The sequence below is a fragment of the Chiloscyllium plagiosum genome, unplaced genomic scaffold (genome assembly GCF_037043375.1).
Source record: "Chiloscyllium plagiosum isolate Xiang-an unplaced genomic scaffold, Cpla_swu_hap1 HiC_scaffold_17, whole genome shotgun sequence".
NCBI classification, from domain to species: Eukaryota; Metazoa; Chordata; class Chondrichthyes; order Orectolobiformes; family Hemiscylliidae; genus Chiloscyllium; species Chiloscyllium plagiosum.
Window position 1 is genome coordinate 74,491,637 of NW_028270155.1, and position 19,524 is coordinate 74,511,160.

Consider the following 19,524-nt stretch of genomic DNA (forward strand, 5'->3'; position numbering starts at 1 on the left):
GCCAGAAAAATACAGGTAGTATTGCTGGTTTGGAAATGGACAGTAACAGTTCCATTAAGTAGAGAAGGTGACAGGGAGATACAACACATGACAATACTATGCTTAGTGGAGTTTGGTAGAATTTTGGGACAACAGAAAAGGGTGGCTATGGGGAAAAGGAGATTCAGAAGAGGAGGCAGATATATGGTCTACATCTTTACTAAGAAAGTACTGGGACTATAGGAACAGCTATTTTGCAGGCATGAAGTAAATGAGCAATTCACTGAAAAGAGATTAATTAAGGTTGGACAGATAGACAGACAGACAGACAGATAATCAAGACCAAAAATTTTAAAACGCAGTTATGGCCCCTGAGAGCAGTAATACAGTCTATACTGCTACAGACAATTCATATGGAGTAGCAAAGATAAAAAAAAAGGGTTTGAGGATAACTTTAGAATGGGGACTGAAAACGGTCACACCTCCATTTCACAACTGTTACCTCACAAAGGGTTATGGAGGTGTTGGTATTGGACTGGGGTGTGCCATGACGTGGAAGTGCCAGTGATGGACCGTAACCTGGTGTTGTGAGATTTTTAAACTTTGACCACAAAAGATATAGAAGCTGAAACACTGAAGGTAGTGTTTGAATGCAGACTAAGCTTGGAGACAACTTTTAAACGTGCAGTAATACTGTCACTTTAGAGACACTTTTGATGCATGGCACATCATTGAGGATCAGTATTGCCACACAATGAAATACCAGAGAGAATGACAAAGCTAAAATAGTGAGCTTGGACAAAGAAATACTTGGATAGAACAGTGACAACAAGCAACCATTATAAAATAAGGTATTTCAGACCAATATTGTGTCTCCTTAATTCAAAAAGCACAAATTCATTTTCTCTTCCTTCTATCATGCTTACTTGTAAAGAAATGCCATCGGTCAGGCCTGAATGCGTCCGAGCCATCATTCCCAGCACCCTGGCAACCTGAGATGCAGTCACATCCCGAACCCCAAACTGCAAAATTATTTGGCGGCATTCTTCAACACTAAAAAGAAAAAGTCATGTTGATTTAGTTAGAAAGACCTTTCTAGGTACAGTGATTTGGAATTACAGAACTAAAAATACAAGAGATTTCTTTAACTGAAAGTTTGACTCAATACTAAAATGGATGCCAAAACTGCAGTGTTTTTAAGAAAGTATCTTTGGATGTCAAAGCAGTCCTTTGTCTTCTTCCTTAAGAGCAGAAACAAACAATTTGCAAAGTTGGAAAAGGAACACTTACCTGTGCTCATACACCTGGCAACTAGACAAAACTCAACAGCAAACTATTCAAGTTGCATGTTGCTACTACAGTCAGAGCACAAATTTAAAAGCTCACATAGCATCCTGATCATGTCTGCTATCCAATTAGTTCCTTAAAAGTCAGTATATAAAACAAATTAAGTCTCTACAATTTTCATCAAGACATAAATCACAAGGGACAGATTTAACAATCAGTATCTCAAAATCATCTCATTTCAGTCACATAACACTGGCCTCTCATTAAAATAATTGCCTTGGTAAAACGGTGACTGCACACAAGTTCACAGGCTTCCAACTTATAAAAGAGAACAATGGCAATAGACGAACTCCCAGTCACAATCTAAGGATATAACAATTCTATGGGGAATACTGGACAAAAACAACTTCCCATCATTTTGCAACACAATCCTGTAAGATTCTCTTAAATCTTATACATCTAGGGCTTCAGATCTACATAACTAATAAAACACTAGTAACGTTAAGCAACGCTATTGCTTCATGGATTCACTATTTTATAACAGATGTAGAATGGACAAGAGATTTCCAGAATCTGTAGACAAAAAACGTAAACTCTAAATAATGTAGAAGAAGAAATTTTGCATCACTGTGCTATGTGACCAGTTGTATCTAGACAGGAATCACAATTGTTACTGTAGAAGGTGGCCTTTTAGCCCACCACACTTTCACCGATTCTATTACCCAATGTCAATCTCCTAGTCTTTACCCCATATCCTTTTTTTTTCTTTTAAAAGGAGCGGTAACAGCTTCACCCTAACTACTCTTTCTAGCCCTCTCATGCATATTTTTGAGAGGAGGAAGATTTGTATTGGGGTTACCAGAGGTCAGGGTTGGAATCCTTGCTTTTTTCTGATATACATGAATGATCCGGATCTTGTGAGCCAGGGTCAATTTTAAAGTTTGCAGATGACACTAAACTTGGAAGAATTATAAACAGTGAAGATGACAGTGTGGAAGTCCAAACGGACATTGATAAGTTGGAGTGGGCGGATAGATGACAGATGAGGTTCAGTGCAGCCAAGTTGAGATGATACACTTTGGGAGAGTGTTGAAAGAACACTGAAAGACAACATAAAATAGGGGGTACAATTCTAAAGGGGATGCAGAAGCATTGGGACCTGAGTGTTTATGTACACAGTTCACTGAAGTTGGCATGACAGGTGGACAGCAATTGATAAAGCATACGGTATTCTCAGCTTTATTAAGAGTGGGACAGAGTACAGGGGGAAGGTGATGTTGAACCTGCATTAGACACTTCTTAGACCTCAGGTGGAGTGTTGTGTACAGCTCTGGGTGCCTCCCTGTAGGCAAGATGTAAATGCATTGAGATCTTGCATAGCTCAAAGATATGCAGACTATTGTGGCTTCCCATCACTCTTCTAATGCTGCACCCATGTTGCTACTGTCCCCTTTATACCATAACCTAGAATCTTCCTTTAAGTCAGTTGCATAGCATTGTATTCAAAGCCTTCTGGAAGTCCTTGTATACCACACCAACAGCATTATCAACAATTCTTTATTACGTCTTCAAAATAAACTCCCATCAAGTTAGTTAAACACTATTTCCCCTGCACAAACCCTTCCTAATCAGCCCACATTTTCTCACATGATTACCAATACTATCTCAAAATAACTTTCTAATACACCAGCTAGTAGGCACAATAGACAACTGTACAAGTTCTCTAATCCAACTGTATCACATAAGAAATGCCAAGTAGACCTTTCAGTTACCTACAGGGAGAATGAGGGCAACAGGAAGAAAAAAGGCCATGCAGAATCTAAGGAGCAGGTACCTACATTCTCAACAAGGACGTTTTACATGTTAAACTGTCAGTTATAGTTGATTTCAAAAAGGTCTATGCGCTCCGTATGGATGCTGCAATTTTACACTAAGTCATTTAACATGTCTCATTGCAGGGACTTTTATGCCCAATCCAACCAATGTTACAGTATTAGAATTTTACAACAGAAAAAAAAAGTCAAAAACATGTTTTGAAAGAGTTACTGTCTGAATCAAATTCTACTGTCCCTTTCCACACCAGATTGTGTTTCCACTTTTGGTTCTGGTAGGCCATTCCATATCCTAATAAGCTTATGTTTAAGAAACATGATCTGTGCCTGAGCTTTACACCTTTAGTTATCAAATAAGATATTAAAGAAAAAGTATGTTAACTCAAATAGTTTATCATTTCAAACAGCTCTAGCTTCTATGATCTCCCTTAATATTAAAGGCTCTTCTCTTTCCGTGTATCACATTTGTACCTTTTGTGCTCACCTCCATCCTAAATTAAAGCACACAAAACCTGTCACGATATTCTAAGTGCAAACCTGACCTTAACTCTAACGGGAGTTATCCGCCACAGATTCACCTGCACCTCCACACATATCATCTATTGCATCCTCTGCACCCGATGTGGCCTCCTCTATATTGGGGAGACAGGCCGGCTACTTGCAGAGTGTTTCAGAGAACCCTCCACCGCATCTCTTCCACTTCCCGCTCCTCCGCCCTTGAACCCCGCCCCTCCAACCGCCACCAGGACAGAACCCCACTGGTCCTCACCGACCACCCCACCAATCTCCATGTACAGCGCATCATCCGCCGTCATTTCCGCCACCTCCAAACGGACCCCACCACCAAGGATATATTTCCCTCCCCTCCCCTATCAGCATTCCGTAAAGACCACTCCCTCCGTGACTCCCTCGTCAGATCCACACCCCCCACCAACCCAACCTCCACTCCCGGCACCTTCCCCTGCAACCACAGGAGGTGCAAGACTTGCGCCCACACCTCCCCCCTCACCTCCCTCCAAGGCCCCAAAGGAAACTTCCATATCTGCCACAGATTCACCTGCACCTCCACACATATCATCTATTGCATCCTCTGCACCCGATGTGGCCTCCTCTATATTGGGGGAGACAGGCCGGCTACTTGCGGAGCGTTTCAGAGAACTCCTCTGGGACACCCGGACCAACCAACCCAACCACCCTGTAGCTCAACATTTCAATTCCCCCTCCCGCTCCACCAGGGATATGCAGGTCTTTGGACTCCTCCATCGTCAGACCACAACAAAACGACGGTTGGAGGAAGAACGCCTCATCTTCCGGCTAGGAACCCTCCAACCACAAGGGATGAACTCGGATTTCACCAGTTTCCTCATTTCCCCTCCCCCCACCCTGTCTCAGTCAAATCCATCAAATTCAGCACCGCCTTCCTAACCTGAGATCTTCTTCCCTACCTCTCCGCCCCCACCCCAGTCTGACCTATCACCCTCACCTTGACCTCTTTCCACCTATCACATTTCCGACGCCCCTCCCCCAAGTCCCTCCTCCCTACCTTTTATCTTAGCCTGCTGGACAAACTTTCCCCATTCCTGAAGAAGGGCTTATGGCCGAAACGTCGATTCTCCTGTTCCCTGGATGCTGCCTGACCTGCTGCGCTTTTCCAGCAACACATTTCCAGCTCTTAACTCTAACGTACAACCTCTAGCATCCCAACTGTCACTGTCATTACAAACAGGAAGATCAATATATTCACTATTTGAGGAGACACAGCTGTTTAAACCTTTTTGTTATTTCTTTACAGAAAGATTTACTATTTAGTATTCACATTTCCTTCTTTACTCCCACTCCAAAAAGCATAATTGCACAAATTCTCTGCAATAAATTTTATTAGATAATTAGTGTATCTAATCTGCAAACACATTGAAAGCTTACAAAATCATTTCAACTCTCAGCATCAAGACCTCCAAAGTTAAATACAGGATGGAATCCATCTCACTTTCTATATAAGCATAAACTGGGTCACGACTTATTGGTGCAGCGCAGCATGATCACACACAAATAGTATTTCACCAAACTGGTAGCTCAACAACTTCAATCAAACTGTTCTTTCAAAAAGGAAGGGTCTCACTTTCCCACAAAGAAAAATTAATCTCAATGATCAAAATGCAAACAATACTTTCAATTGCTAGATATACACCATAAATGCACCTTTTAATTCTCTTCCCTCCCTGTTGCCCCCAGCTGTTAATGCAGTGGCTCTAATGGAGGGAAAGAAATATATGCAAGTCATACTCCTAAGCTACTTTCATACATCTTCTGGTAGTCAGTTTACAGCTGCATTTGCAGAGATCTGGAATCAGGTCAACTGTGTTTAATAAATCTGTTTCATTTGGCAAGAGAATATTTAAAGTGGGTGCAACAAAAGCGTTTACCCTCAAAAGGGCTTAATCGATTAAAAGAGTTTAAAAAGCTCATATTTGAACTGGCAGAATTCACTGCTTCCTCCACCAGTAATAGTCATACTTTATACTTTGACACGAGGGGCCAGGTGTGCTCAATTTAATATCCATAAATCAACCCACCAGCGAAGTAACAATTTGAAATGAAAACAGAATAGTTGTTCATTGAAAAAAAGCTGCATAAGGGAAAAATTCCAGTAGCTCCAGAGCAGAACTACCTGCGACAACTGGGAATTAAGCTCAAACTAAGATTCGTTTATTTTTGAATAATATTCATGAACAGACTTATACATGCCTTGTACAAAAGCCGTAGCCTACTTCTTGCATAAAGTCTGCCAGTGAGCTGTCCATCGTTTTCGCTATCCCTCCCGAATCTGTCAGGATTCTATCCATCAGAATGTCCCGTTTTTCAGGATATAGCAGTGGTGCAAGCACCACAGGACAACGCTCTTGCGGAAAATCTGGTAGGTGAAAAAATTAGGAAATTAGTAACAATTCAGTTCTTCTACAGGCATTCCAGCTGAGCTTGAAAGAAAGAAAATCCCTCCAAAAACATTCCCTTCAACTTCTACCCACATGACTTGCAACCTGGTTCAAATCACCTACAGACTCACTCATCCTCCGTTTTAATGAATGCTCCTTCACCCTTTCTCATTAGGCACAGCCAATTCCAAGTAACTCCTCATACAACATAACTTAGAGGAACAACAAATGACTTGTTCCCAAAGTTGATTATGCCATCAAAACTATCTACAATTAAGAATATCAATTTAAACAAGGTATGCAAAGATGACCAACACCTGGAGAACTGCAGCTCAGGAATATACTTATAGTACGGGAAAGCAAAGTGCAGTACAATTTCCCTCTGTGCTGCAGCATCCTGAGGACAAGGTTAGATCACATGGAACATAGGGAGAACTAGCCACATGGATACAGAACTTGCTCGAAGGTAGAAGACAGGGTGGTGGTGGAGGAGGGTTGCTTTTCAGACTGGAGGTCTGTGAACAGTGGAGTGCCACAAGGATCAGTGCTCGGTCCACTACTTTTTGTCATTTATATAAATGAGTTGGATGTGAACATAAAAGAGGTATAGTTTGTAAGTTTGCAGATGATACCAAAATGGGAGGTGCAGTGGACAGCAAGGAAGGTTACCTCAGATTACAATGGGACCCTGATCAGATGGGCCAATGGGGTGAAGAGTGGCAGGTGGAGTTTAATTTAGATAAATGTGAGGTGCTGCATTTTGGAAAGGCAAATCTGGAGTTAGAGGTTTATAAAATCACGAGGGTATTGATAGGGTGTCCAGAACTCGTGGGCATAAAGTTGAGAGGAGAAATGTTTAAGAGGGGAGCTAAGGGGCAACTTTTTCTCACAGAGGGTGGTACATGTATGGAATGAGCTGCCAGAGGTACAACTGCAACATTTAAAAGGCATCTGGATGGGTATATGAATAGGAAAGGTTTGGAGTGATAAAGGCCAAATGCTGGCAAACTGGATTAGATTAATTTAGGATATCGGGTCAGCATGGACGTGTTAGACAGTAGGGTCTGTTTCCATGCTGTACATCTCTATGACTCTATATAGTTAAACAAGACAAGTCAGAGCAATCTCTTTCTTCTTGACTCACCCCTCCGAAAAGCAATGACTGTTTGCAGAGAAGTTGGCATGTTGCTCGGCATCTTCGCCTCTCTTATTTTCACAACTATTACTCATGATGGCAGTAATTTCAGATTACATTCAACACTAGCCACTCCTGACTTGTTCTACATCTAACAGGCAGTCAAACACATTTAGGAATTGATCAGGAGCAGAACCCAAAGCCTACTTTACTCAGAAAGCACCCCAAAGCAAAAAATAAATCTCACATACCCAACCACTCCAACAGTTGAAATCTGTTCCTTTAGCTTGAGCTAAGGATTAGAATCAATACCTTCAAATCAGTCTCCAAGGCTGATCTGCTCACTTGATAAACAGGCTAAACCACAGAGATGCTGAAGGTGCGCGACTCTCAGACATTTGCAAACACTTTCAGCACATTTAAGTGACCTAGCATCACCTTCTCAGGGAAATTCAAATCAAACATAACTCAATCTTACCAATGCCTAAAAAATGAATTACAAAAAAATTTTAAGATGGCTGGCACTGGAAGCTTCAGGCAGGAAAAGAACTACACAGCCTATTTCTATTTCCCAGGTCTTAATTCATAGCCCTGTCAATTAAAGCAATTCAAATACAAATCTCAGAATTTTGGTTTACATGCAATGAAGAATTCTATCACTACCACCCTGTCAGCCATGAATTTAGATCTTCATCACTCTGGGTGGAAAAAATTTGCTGCTCCCTGCTGATGGTACACCATTTTGACTCTTGGGTATTAGAAATCATGTCTTGCTTACCTCTGCGCAAGGTCTTAAGAAAAGCGTCAATTTGTTCCTGTCCAACACCAAAAGCTCCCTTTTGCCCAAACAGCAAATGGGAGAGGAGCAGGTGTAGGACTTCTATTGCAATATCCTGAAAGCCACCTTCTTGGTTCCCGCTTACGTCTGCGTCGATGTAAGATCGCAGAAGATCGGGAAGTTTCTGTTTCACGAACTGGAGAGCTGCAATTCAAAGAAAACCAACTTTGCTAAAGAGGCAATATCAATTGATATCTTTTTCCAGTGACATGAGTTAATGGAAAAGCTTTCCACAAGTAGATTAAGGTGTGTGCTTTTGTAAAAGACTTGGGTCTGACTGACGGAGACAGGTAAAAATTGTTCAAAATTGACAGCTCCACTTTGAGAATTCCCACTGTGGTGGGATAGTAGAGACCCGTCTGTTTTAATGGATAGTCAAGATTCTGCAAGACAATTATTTTCTGAACCCATTTCAAAACAACAGGGTATGAATAATCACATTGACAACACTCAAATAAAACAGATCATATGCAATTAAATATAGTGCTCCATTTCCAATTGTACAGTTTAAAATTAATTTTAGCTTTTCTTGCAAAGAACAGCACTATTTGATCAAATTCTCAGAATCAACATTCGTCATTCACTAAAGAACTGTTTACCATTTTCCTGAAGTGAAAAGCTGGCAATCAACATTTTACTTATTTATAAAATAATCTTAAACCTCTTTTAAAGAAAGCCAGACATATAAAATACTGATAACTTGATCTTGCAAACAAAACCATTGGTCCAACAGAAACAGATAATCCAAGAACAGAGTGGCATCCAATTCCTTGTTGTTCTAGAACCTTGTACAATTCCAAAGTGCCGAAGATAGTTAACAATCAGGAACATGGAACAGGCAAGTTTTTTTTAAAAAAGGAAGCACCATGAAATAAAAATAGTTGAGTGCTAGACTGTTCAGGTAAATGCCCAAACCCAAAAAAAAAACCATTTGAAATGCAGTTCAGAACTGACGTTCGACTAGCCAAGACAACTAAGTTGCTTATAGTAACTGTACAACTCATCTGTAATTGGAACAATTAACTGATTGAACTCAAGTTTGGAAACAAGTGCAGTTGTCTAAGCTACTCCTTCTCAAACTCCTTGTGTAGCTTGAATAATTAGGCAAACAAATTTAAATACACACTCCAGTCAGTAGATTTAATCTTTGAGAATCTTATTCCAAGTTTCCCACTGGTTACTTGTCATTTCCTTCTTCTAACTTCACTGTTTATAACTCCCTGTTAATCAAAATGCTTCCAACAATATCCATATGTTCATGCCTTGGAGCAAAATTGTTCGTTTATAAAGCGTCGTGTGTTGATGTCAACAAACAGAATCAAAGCCAATATATTATGTTGGAGTATTATAGCCAAAAGGAGAAAGCAAAGTAGGTTAGTCTAAACTGGATTCAAGCCCAGACTGGTGATAAAGAGTTTGTGGAACTCAGTCAAGCTTCCATAGAACCAAAGTGCAAATTTCAGATGGCCTAGTTTCACAGCACTTTCAAACACAGGTTGAAATACATAGTTTCAACAAGTTACTCACCAAACCCCCGCAGATCTGAGCTAGAAGAATTCAGCAATGCAAGGCCAAAGATGACCTAAAACATAAATGCATCATGAGACAACAAAATAATTGCGCCAATAATAAGTTAGAAACATACATGGCTACCTACTAAAAAAGATCACTGTTAGGCTATATAACACAAAGGTGTTCTTACCTCTTGGACCTTGCTTAACTTGAGCACTTTACTGAGCTGAGTAAACAGATGGGGTGAAGGCTTCAGGCTCTGCAGAGAAAGAATATAATTAGTTAAATCTCAAACAAAATAGTTAGTGTAACTTGGGCTGTAACAGGAAAGATGAAATTAAAAGCACAAACGTTGGAAATGAAATATAAAAACAGAAGCTGCCAAAAATTGCAGAGTCAGCATCTGAAAGTGGAAGATGCTTTTAAGAAATGCAGAGGAGAATCATTCACCAGGGAAAAAAAAACAAATCCAAAATAAATTTATAGTTTTATGGCTTTTTTTTCTAACTTTCAACAGACATTTAAACTCATTTTTGCTCATTCTTTCACAACTTATGAACAATTTCCTTTTCAGCTTCAAGCCTTGTTAACAGTGAAGACATTCAATTCAATGAGAAATTCTTCAGCAAACAGGAGGAAACAAATTGAAGGAAGACTAATTTTGATGGCATTAGGAAAGAACTTTCAAAAAGCTGATTGGGGGGCAGGTTTGCAGGCAATAGAGACTGGTGGAAAATGGGAAGCCTTCAGAAATGAGATAACGAGTGCAGAGACAGCATATTCCTGCGAGGGTGAAAGGAAAAGGTGGTGGGGATGTTAGGGAATGTTGGACGACTAGAGAAATGTAGGGTTTGGTTAAGAAAAAGAAGGAAGTATATGTGAGGTATAGACAGGAAAGATTGAGTGAATCCTTACAAGAGCATAAAGTGAGTAGGAGTAAACTTAAGAAGGAAATCAGGAGGCCAAGAAGGGGACATGAGATAGGTCTGGCAAATAGGATTAAGGAGAATCCAAAAAGGTTTTTACAAATACATTAAGGACAAAAGGGTAACTACAGAGAGAATAGGGCTCCTCAAAAATCAGCAAGACAGCAGTAGGAGATTGGGGGGGGGGGGGGGGGGGGGGGGGAAGGAAGATACTAAATTAATATTTTGCATCAGTTTTTACTACGGAAAAGGATACGAAAGATATAGCATGTAAGGAAATAGATGGTGACATCTTGAAAAATGTCCATATTACAGAGGTAGTGGTGCTGGATATATGGAAACGCATGAAGGTGGATATATCCCCAGGACCTGATCAGGTATATCCTAGAACACTGAGAAGCTAGGGAAGTGATTGCTGGGCCTCTTGCAGAGATATTTGTATCATCGATAGTCACAGGTGAGGTGCCAGAAGACTGGCAGTTGGCTAACGATGTACCACTGTTTAAGAAGGTGGTAAGGACAAGCCAGGGAACTATAAACCGGTGAGCCTGATGTCTGTGGAGGGCAAGTTGTTGAAGGGAATCCTGAGGGACAGGATGTACATGTATTTGAAAAGGCAAGGACTGATTAGGGATAGTCAACATGGCTTTGTGCGTGGGAAATCATGTCTCACAAACTTGATTGAGTTTTTTGAAGAAGTAACAAAGAGGATTGATGAGGGTAGAGCAGTAGATGTGATCTGTATGGGCTTCAGTAAGGCATTTGACAAGGTTCCCCATGGGAGACTGGTTAGCAAGGTTAGATCTCATGGAATACAGGGAGAACGAGCCATTTGGATACAGAACTGGCTCAAAGGTAGAAGACAGAGGGTAGCAGTGGAGGGTTGCTTTTCAGACTGGAGGCCTGTGACCAGTGGAGTGCCACAAGAATTATTGCAGGGTCCACTGCTTTTCATCATTTATATAAACTATTTGGACGTGAACATAGGAGGTATAGTAAGTTGCAGATGACAAAGATTGGAGGTGCAGTGGACAGCGAAGGTGGTTACCTCAATGTACAACAGGATCTTGATCAGATGGGCCAATGGACTGAGTGGTGGTGGATGGAGTTTAATTTAGATAAATGTGAGGTGCTGCATTTTGGAAAGGCAAATGAGGGCAAGACTTATACACTTAATGGGAAGGTCCTGCGGTGTCTTGCTGAACAAAGAGACCTTGGAATGCAGGTTCATAGCTCCTTTAAAGTGGAGTTGCAGGTAGATAGGATAGTGAAGGAGGCATTTGGTATGCTTTCCTTTATTGGTTAGAGTACTGAGTATAGGAGTTGGGAGGTCATGTTGCAGCTGTACAGGCCACTTCTGAAATATTGCGTGCAATTCTGGTCTCCTTCCTATCAGAAAGGTGTTTTGAAACTTGAAAGGGTTCAGAAAAGATTTACAAGGATGTTGCCAGGGTTAGAGGATTGGAGTTACAGGATGAGGCTGAATAGGCTGGGGCTGTTATCCCTGGAGTGTCGGAGGCTGAGGGGTGACCTTATACAGGTTTACAAAATCATGAGAGGCATGGATTGGGGGAGTCCAGAACTAGAGGGCATAAATTTAAGGTGAGGGGGGAAAAGATATAAAAGGGACCTAAGGGGCAACTTTTCCATGCAGAGATTGGTGCGTGCATGGAATGACCTGCCAGAGAAAGTGGTAGAGGCTGGTGCAATTGTAACATTTAAAAGGTATCTGGATGCGTATACGAATAGGAAGGGTTTGGAGGGATGTGGTCCAAGTGCTGGCAAATGGGACTACATTAGGTTGGGATATCTGGTCAGCACAGATGAGTTGGATTGAAGGGTCTGTTTCTGTGCTGTACACCTCCATGACTCTATAACAGGGTAAGACTGATTGCGAATTACAACCATGAGCGGTAATGGGCACTTCAAAAGAAAGTGGGCAAAATGAAGATTAAAGATTCCTAAAAGACATTTCAAATTAGAAAGAATGTCAAAGAAAAGCTATACTAAGCAGAATAAAACATGAAAAGAAAAACAAAATTACCTTATTCTTACCAAGGATTAAAACCGCAATACTCTCAAAAGAAAAGCAATACATTGAAGGGACAGTGGATGAGAATTTTAATCACTACAAACATTGAAAAACTAGATTAAATGATTTCTTTGCAATGCTCAACTTTATTTTTTAAAGTATCATTTTCTATGGGGGACAAAAGTTGTTAAGAAAGCTTCCTAAAGGCTCTTTCATCTATTGCTATCATTAATTAAAACTATCCTCCATCCTCAAACGGTCTCCAACTAAACCGCATTCCAGATTGAAGAATATGAAACAGAAGAGATGGGAGTGAGCTAGAGGCTGGGGTTGAGACAACCGAGATTTCTGAAAGCAGAAGGACTCCCTTTTACTCAGCCATCGAAAAAACATGTTACTATTACTCAGATCTTGAATCTGATGTCAGCAGAAAATCAACCCAATCTGAACAGCTTGTGCAAACCTTTCCAGTTAAACAGATATACACACTTCAAGGCTTAAATGCTGAATAAAGTTTTGCAGTTGTTCATCTATTGTGAAGTGAGGAGAGTCAGCAAGCAGGAATTTGGCACATTTTACTTGTTACTGGTAGCCACATCTCTGAATAAAAACATTTAGATATTTGAACAGCATGATCCACCCATCAGACCCACAGTTTTGAGGGACCACTCCGAACAAATGTTCCCAAATTAAATTTTCCCACTGTTCTTCCACAGGATAGGAGAAGCAAAATCATCCTGTTGCTCAATTGTAATATCTTAGCTCAATTTAGGATCGGTTTTTGCTTAACCCAATTGAGAAGCAATCTTTGCTTTATGCTAAGATGGCTCTGTTAGTGCATTTAGCAGGCCCTAAGCAAATTTCCGCATCAAGTAATTACCTCATGCCCTGCTCTGCCATAAAGGAAACAAAACTAAATTTGCTCTTTTGTAAAGTTGCCTTTTTTTACCTTGAACAAGCCACAAGTCCTATTATCTCACACAATAAATAAGCTGCATTTCACGTTTACAAAAAGATGGATTTTCTTGGGTTTGTTTCTGCGGTAAACAAAATTCTCTCCAACAAGTGAGTCAATATCTAAAAGGTCAACGATTCAAAAATCAATGCAAAAATTCTATGAGAGAGAGGGTAGGAGGTATTTATCAAATTCAGGGTCTACACCGTTCTACCTGAAAAGGGTTACGGAATCCAATACTGCAATTAATTTTGAAAGAGAGCCAGAGTCTTTGAGAATTTCCTCAATCTGAAAGCAACTTTCAGAACGTGCACTTCAGGTGCAGTTTCAGTCACACTGAAAGAAGCTAAAACTCAAATACCAGTCAATTCAGCTGTAAAAGTGCCTACCTTCTGATAGTGCAACGGATTGTCAATGGCGTAGCACAGCGTCGAGATAAAGTTTGGCTTAGTAATCAGGGACGCACACTCTTGAATCAGAAACTGAGTCTGCAAAAAAAAAAACCCATTGTTTTAAGAAATAGAAATTAGGATAACTCAAGTTAGGGAAATGGCACCTATTCCACAGGCAAGTACGTAATTTCAAACCAACGCATTAAAATCTCCCAAATGATGCAGCCTCTGCAGTACAAAGGAATTTACCAAGCAGCATTGGGTTTCTGTTTTTGAGAAATGGATTTTGTTTAATTGTTGTACCATGATTTCAATCCTGTGTTTAAATGTTTACTTTATGCAGCAATTAGTTCTGCAAAATAGCAAAAGATACGGATTTCAAGTTTCACATGAAGTAATCATAGATTCAGCAGAAATAATTGACATGGGGGAAACAACCAGAACTAAGGAACAACTTGGCTTGCAAGGGAGACTGCACAGAATTGAAGAACAACATCAGGACTTGACAGAATACTTTTGAGTAAAGATTATGTAATTTTGGTTAGGAAGTAAATATGGTTAAAAACTTACCTGCTTAAGCTACTAAAATTGCATTGTTAACCACTTAAACTTTAACAGTTCTGCTTAACAACAATATTAATAAATATTAAGATTCCTTCAAGTCCTACATTTCAGATCAATGCAGTGGTATTATGTCAGGCTTTCAGTCAGAACATGTTGTTTTGATCCTCCAGGAACAGTCCTAATTTTGGGTTTAAAAGGCTTGAAATTTGTGTCAAACACAGTTGCCTGGAACTGCATTTAGGGTGCGACGGCTAGTAGCAGCACTAGTTGGATGTGGAAGTTACTGGGTATTGGCAGATTAAAAACTGCCCGGGAGCACTCTGAGCAGGGGACTGAAAATATGTGCCCACGTGCAAACAGTAGTAAAAGCTGTGAAGTCAGAAATTCTTAATTGCTTGGCACGAAAACACTTTGGATGATTGTGAGGTAGGCAAAGATTAACACCCTCATTAAAAGATAAACACGCTGGGATTCCCCATGAACCAAAGGCTGACTGGCAACGGTAGGTGGTAACACCCTAAGAGTGTTTCAAAGGACATTTCAGGCCACTCATCATAAAAATCTTTTTTTTCGATTGGTTCATTTGCAGAACAGGGGCAGGTTGTGAAAACAATTTCACAAAATCATGGTAATCTACACAAGAGGAATAGAGCATCATGTTTTTAAACTTAGTATTAAACTGTCGAAATTATTCTATTCCTCTTCTAAACTGCAAATCTTTAACTTCAATACGTTAACTGGAAGGCCACCTATCATTTAACATTTTACTATTTTACATACCTAATCTTGGCTAGTGTTCCTGAGTTTAGGCAGTTGACTCAACATCACTGAACCAGGACACCTGGGTTCGAGCCCCACCTCCCCCCAGAGGTGTGAAACAACATCGCGGAATAGAGATTGATTAGAAAATACCAAGATGGTTGACAAGTGATTTAATTACATATGAACAAGGACAAACACTTGGCCCTTCAGGCCTGCACACCAATGTCATTACAGTTTATCGGATTTTAACTTCAACTGTACAGTCTTGCATATTCCCCAATAATCTTTTATCCATTTTGCAAGGTTTGTAGCTCAGGTTGAGGTTTAGGGTGTAGGTTTGATATCCAGATGTTTCATTACCTGGCTAGGTAACATCATCAGTGGTGACCTCCAAGTGAAGCAAAGCTGTTGTCTCCTGCTTTCTATTTATATCTTTCTCCTGGATGGGGTTCCTGGGGTTTGTGGTGATGTAATTTCCTGTTCGTTTTCTGAGGGGTTGATAGATGGCATCTAGATCGGTGTGTTTGTTTATGGTGTTGTGGTTGGAGTGCCAGGCCTCTAGGAATTCTCTGGCATGTCTTTGCTTAGCCTGTCCCAGGATAGATGTGTTGTCCCAGTCGAAATGGTGTTTCTTTTTCATCCGTGTGTAGGGCTATGAGGGAGAGAGGGTCGTGCCTTTTTGTGGCTAGCTGGTGTTCGTGTATCCTGGTGGCTAACTTTCTTCCTGTTTGTCCTACATAGTGTTTGTGGCAGTCCTTGCATGGAATTTTGTAGGTGATGTTGGTTTTGTCCATGGGTTGTACTGGGTCTTTTAAGTTTGTTAGTTTTTGTTTGAGTGCGTTGGTGGGTTTGTGTGCTACTAGGATTCCGAGGGGTCTTAGTAGTCTGGCTGTCATTTCTGAAACTTCTTTGATGTATGGTAAGGTGGTTTGGGTTTCTGGCTGTGTTTGGTCTGCTTGTCGCGGTTTATTCTTGAGGAATCTGCAGACTGTATTTTTTGAGTATCCGTTCTTCTTGAATATGTTGTATAGGTGGTTCTCCTCTGTTTTCGGAAAACAGAGGACAAACAGGAAGTTAGCGAGCCACCAGGATACACGAACACCAGCTAGCCACAAAAAGGCACGACCCTCTCTCCCTCGTAGCCCTACACACAGATGAAAAAAAACCCACCAATTCGACTGGGACAACAAGTCTATCCTGGGACAGGCTAAGCAAAGACATGTCAGAGAATTCCTAGAGGCCTGGCACTCCAGCCACAACACATAAACAAACACATAGATCTAGATACCATCTATCAACCCCTCAGAAAATGAACAGGAAATGACCACCACAAACCCCAGGAACCCCATCCAGGAGAAAGATATAAATAGAAAGCAGGAGACAACAGCTTTGCTTCACTTGGAGGTCGCCACTGATGATGTTACCTAGCCAGGTAATGAAACGTCTGGATATCAAACTTACAGCTCAGCGAGCAAACCTACACCCTCAACCTTTTATCCCCGTGGCAAAGATCTATTTAGCTTTACCTTAAAAAAAGTTAAAATTTTGCATCTATGACCAAAGACACACTAATCTTAAGAGTCATTACTGGACTGGAGAAAGTAACTTTGCTGTCTCTTCACAGACCTGCTGAATTTCTCCAGTAATGCGTGTTTTTGTTAAATTGGGTGACCCTTTAATTGAGACCCCTAGCTCTAGATTCACCCAAAAGAGAAAATATCGTTTTGATACTGCCCAGTCAAGTCCCTGCAACATCTAATGTGTCTCTAAGTCACCTGACTTTTAAACTCAAGGATGCAGGCCTAGCCGTACCTAATCTGGCAATCCACTCATTCCTGCTCTAGTAAATCTTTGCCAAATGCTTCTTTAAGTAGTGGCCAGTGCTATACATGCGGTTTCCCTCTACAACTCTTGCACTCAATTCCCCTTACAGTAAGCTAATCACATTGTATTTCTTGATTACTGTACCTATACATCAACTACGTGATAGTCATGCACTAGGACACCGATCTCTCTGCTTCTCAGATCTGCAACCCCTCACAATAATCGATAATATGCTTTAATCCCCTGCTAAACTGGGCAATTACATATTTTCTCAACATTGTACTCCATTTGACAGATCTCTGCTTATTCACTATTTAGCCTTCTGCCCTTTCCACAAAGACGGAAATGTTGAAAATTGTAACAAGATTCAATTTGATAGATCAATTATTTCTTCTAATTGATGGCTCCAGAATAAGAGGCAACATGTGGAAAATGGTGGATACTAACGTGATCGAGAAAGAACATGTTGTAGTAAATGCGCACGGCCTGAGGAACTTCAGAGCAGAGCAGAGCTGGAGTCGGAGCTGTAAACGTTGTGCTATGAGGAAAGAGGAAATATTATCTGGACACTGCTCCAGAGCGCAGTCACACCCCTCAGAGACATAAGCTCATATTTAGCCTGTGATCACTGACTGAAGGGTGTGACTAAAGGTGCGGCAGGTATCAGGACACAGGGGGTTGCAATTGAGGAGCCTCTGCACCTGCAATTGCCCAACAATTGAGGCTGTTGAAAGTTGAGTGGATGAGAGTTGGACTTCAGGGAGAATGGCAAATTGACTCTGCCACCGTTGTGGGAATATTAGTCGTAGGAGACAGTACAATGTGATTCTGTTCTCTACAGCAATGACAGGAATCTTGAAGGCTGTCTGTTTGATGCCAAGGTTAAGAAGCTGAAGTACTTGGATTGAAGGGGGAGGGATCCTGTTATCATCATCCACATTGGTACCAACAACATTGACAGGGCTGAAAAGGAGGTTCTGTTGTAAGTTTCTCAACAGTTAGAACTTAATTAAAATGCAGAGCTTCCAATTTAATAATTGTGGGATGACTACCTGAGTCACGGGCAAACTGGCAACTGGAGTTGAATGCTTTGCTGAAAGACTGGTGTGGATGGAGAAGGTATGAGTTTGTGGGCCTCTGGCACTAGTATCTGGGTAGAGAGAGCAATTCCAGTGGGTTGAGCGTTATGTGAACCATATCAGAAGCAGTTTCCTGGGTCAATGATTCATGGCATAGGTGGGGAGGGTGTTCAGCATGTGTACATGACAGAGATGATGACAGCGTGGGCAGCAAAGGAGTCATAGAGCTTAGCAGATGGGAAAGGTAATCTTACAAAGCAGAATGATATGCCAGCTTTACACAGTAACTAATTGGATAACAATATACAGAGGGGGGCAGGGACAGGCAAAGTGCACAAACATAGAAAGACAGTAATAAATAGGGCAAAGGGGGCAGAAATGGTTTTAAAAGGCAATATTATTGGTTCTTTACTTGAACGTGCATCATATTTGGAACCAAAGAAACAAATCAACAGCACAAAAGGCTTATTTGGCATTAACCTATGGACATTACGGAAAGTGTTACAAGGAAATCAAAGCTGGAAACTAAATATTTAGGGTTGAGAGATATTTTGGAAGATTGACAGGAAGAAAGGGTGGTGGGTAGCTTTGTTAGTATGGGATTGAATAAGTACAGGAGCAAGAAACTATCTTGGATCGGAAGATGTTGCATTCAAATGGGTGAAGATAAGACAAAGACAAGATGATACTGGTAGGAGTCGTCCCTAGGGCCCCAGGAGCAGCTTGTATGGTTGGCCAGACGATAAACTAAAGATGAGGGCATGCAAGAAAAGTAGTACGTTAATCAGTGACGATAGACTGCCTTGAAATGAAGTTATTTAATACAGATAGCATGAAAAACCATCTAACTTTGGACAAGGCTCCAGCTGCATCAGGCAACGTGCTCGCAAACAAAGGTTCCTGGGATTTAGCCTATTCAACCAAGTGTATTAAACATAAGTGCCACTTAGTTCAGAGTAAAAGTTTATTTTTGTAGCTTGCTGCTTTTTGGTTCATCCATTCATTAGTACTGCCAGTCATCAGCCTTTTAGTGGACATTTCCTACATTTGTAGGTTACTGGTGTTTAAAAAAAAATCACACTATGAATTAAGGATGAAGATCTTTTTGGAGGTTCCAATCAAACTACATCATCATGTTTTATTTAGGATGTTTCACTTTGATAAATGCAAATGCAAACTGTTTTGTGTTTCGATGAGAGAGTAATGAAGGCACGGACCAAACGCTCGTCCCACATTTTGAGACAATTACTCACTGAACTGTCAAAAGAGGAGCATTTTTCATGAACGACAGATCACCTAATGACAGCTGAAACCATGCCAGATCTTTCCACAGAAGATTGGAGCTTGAAAAGGCACTACTTTCTTCAACAGAAATTTAGACCAGTCACTTGTACCAAAAGCTATGTCTGCAAGAGGCAATATGGGCTTATTTTTCTAGTGGCAACAGTCTCTACCAATGCAAACCAATATAAAT

The 19,524-nt window shown here is 40.8% G+C and overlaps 1 protein-coding gene across 9 annotated transcripts in view; it reads right to left on the minus strand.

The window, feature by feature from the left end:
* The window catches only part of cnot1 (CCR4-NOT transcription complex, subunit 1), a 159,070-nt gene that overhangs the window by 97,708 nt on the left and 41,838 nt on the right, over positions 1–19,524 (minus strand). For all 9 annotated transcript variants that reach the window (XM_087996089.1, XM_087996088.1, XM_087996096.1 and 6 more), the window contains 6 exons: positions 13,819–13,917; positions 9,707–9,775; positions 9,532–9,586; positions 7,945–8,148; positions 5,844–6,009; positions 906–1,032 (listed from right to left, as the gene is read on the minus strand). In XM_087996089.1, coding sequence (XP_087852215.1) covers positions 906–1,032; positions 5,844–6,009; positions 7,945–8,148; positions 9,532–9,586; positions 9,707–9,775; positions 13,819–13,917 — 720 coding nt within the window. The remainder of the gene's footprint in view (positions 1–905; positions 1,033–5,843; positions 6,010–7,944; positions 8,149–9,531; positions 9,587–9,706; positions 9,776–13,818; positions 13,918–19,524) is intronic.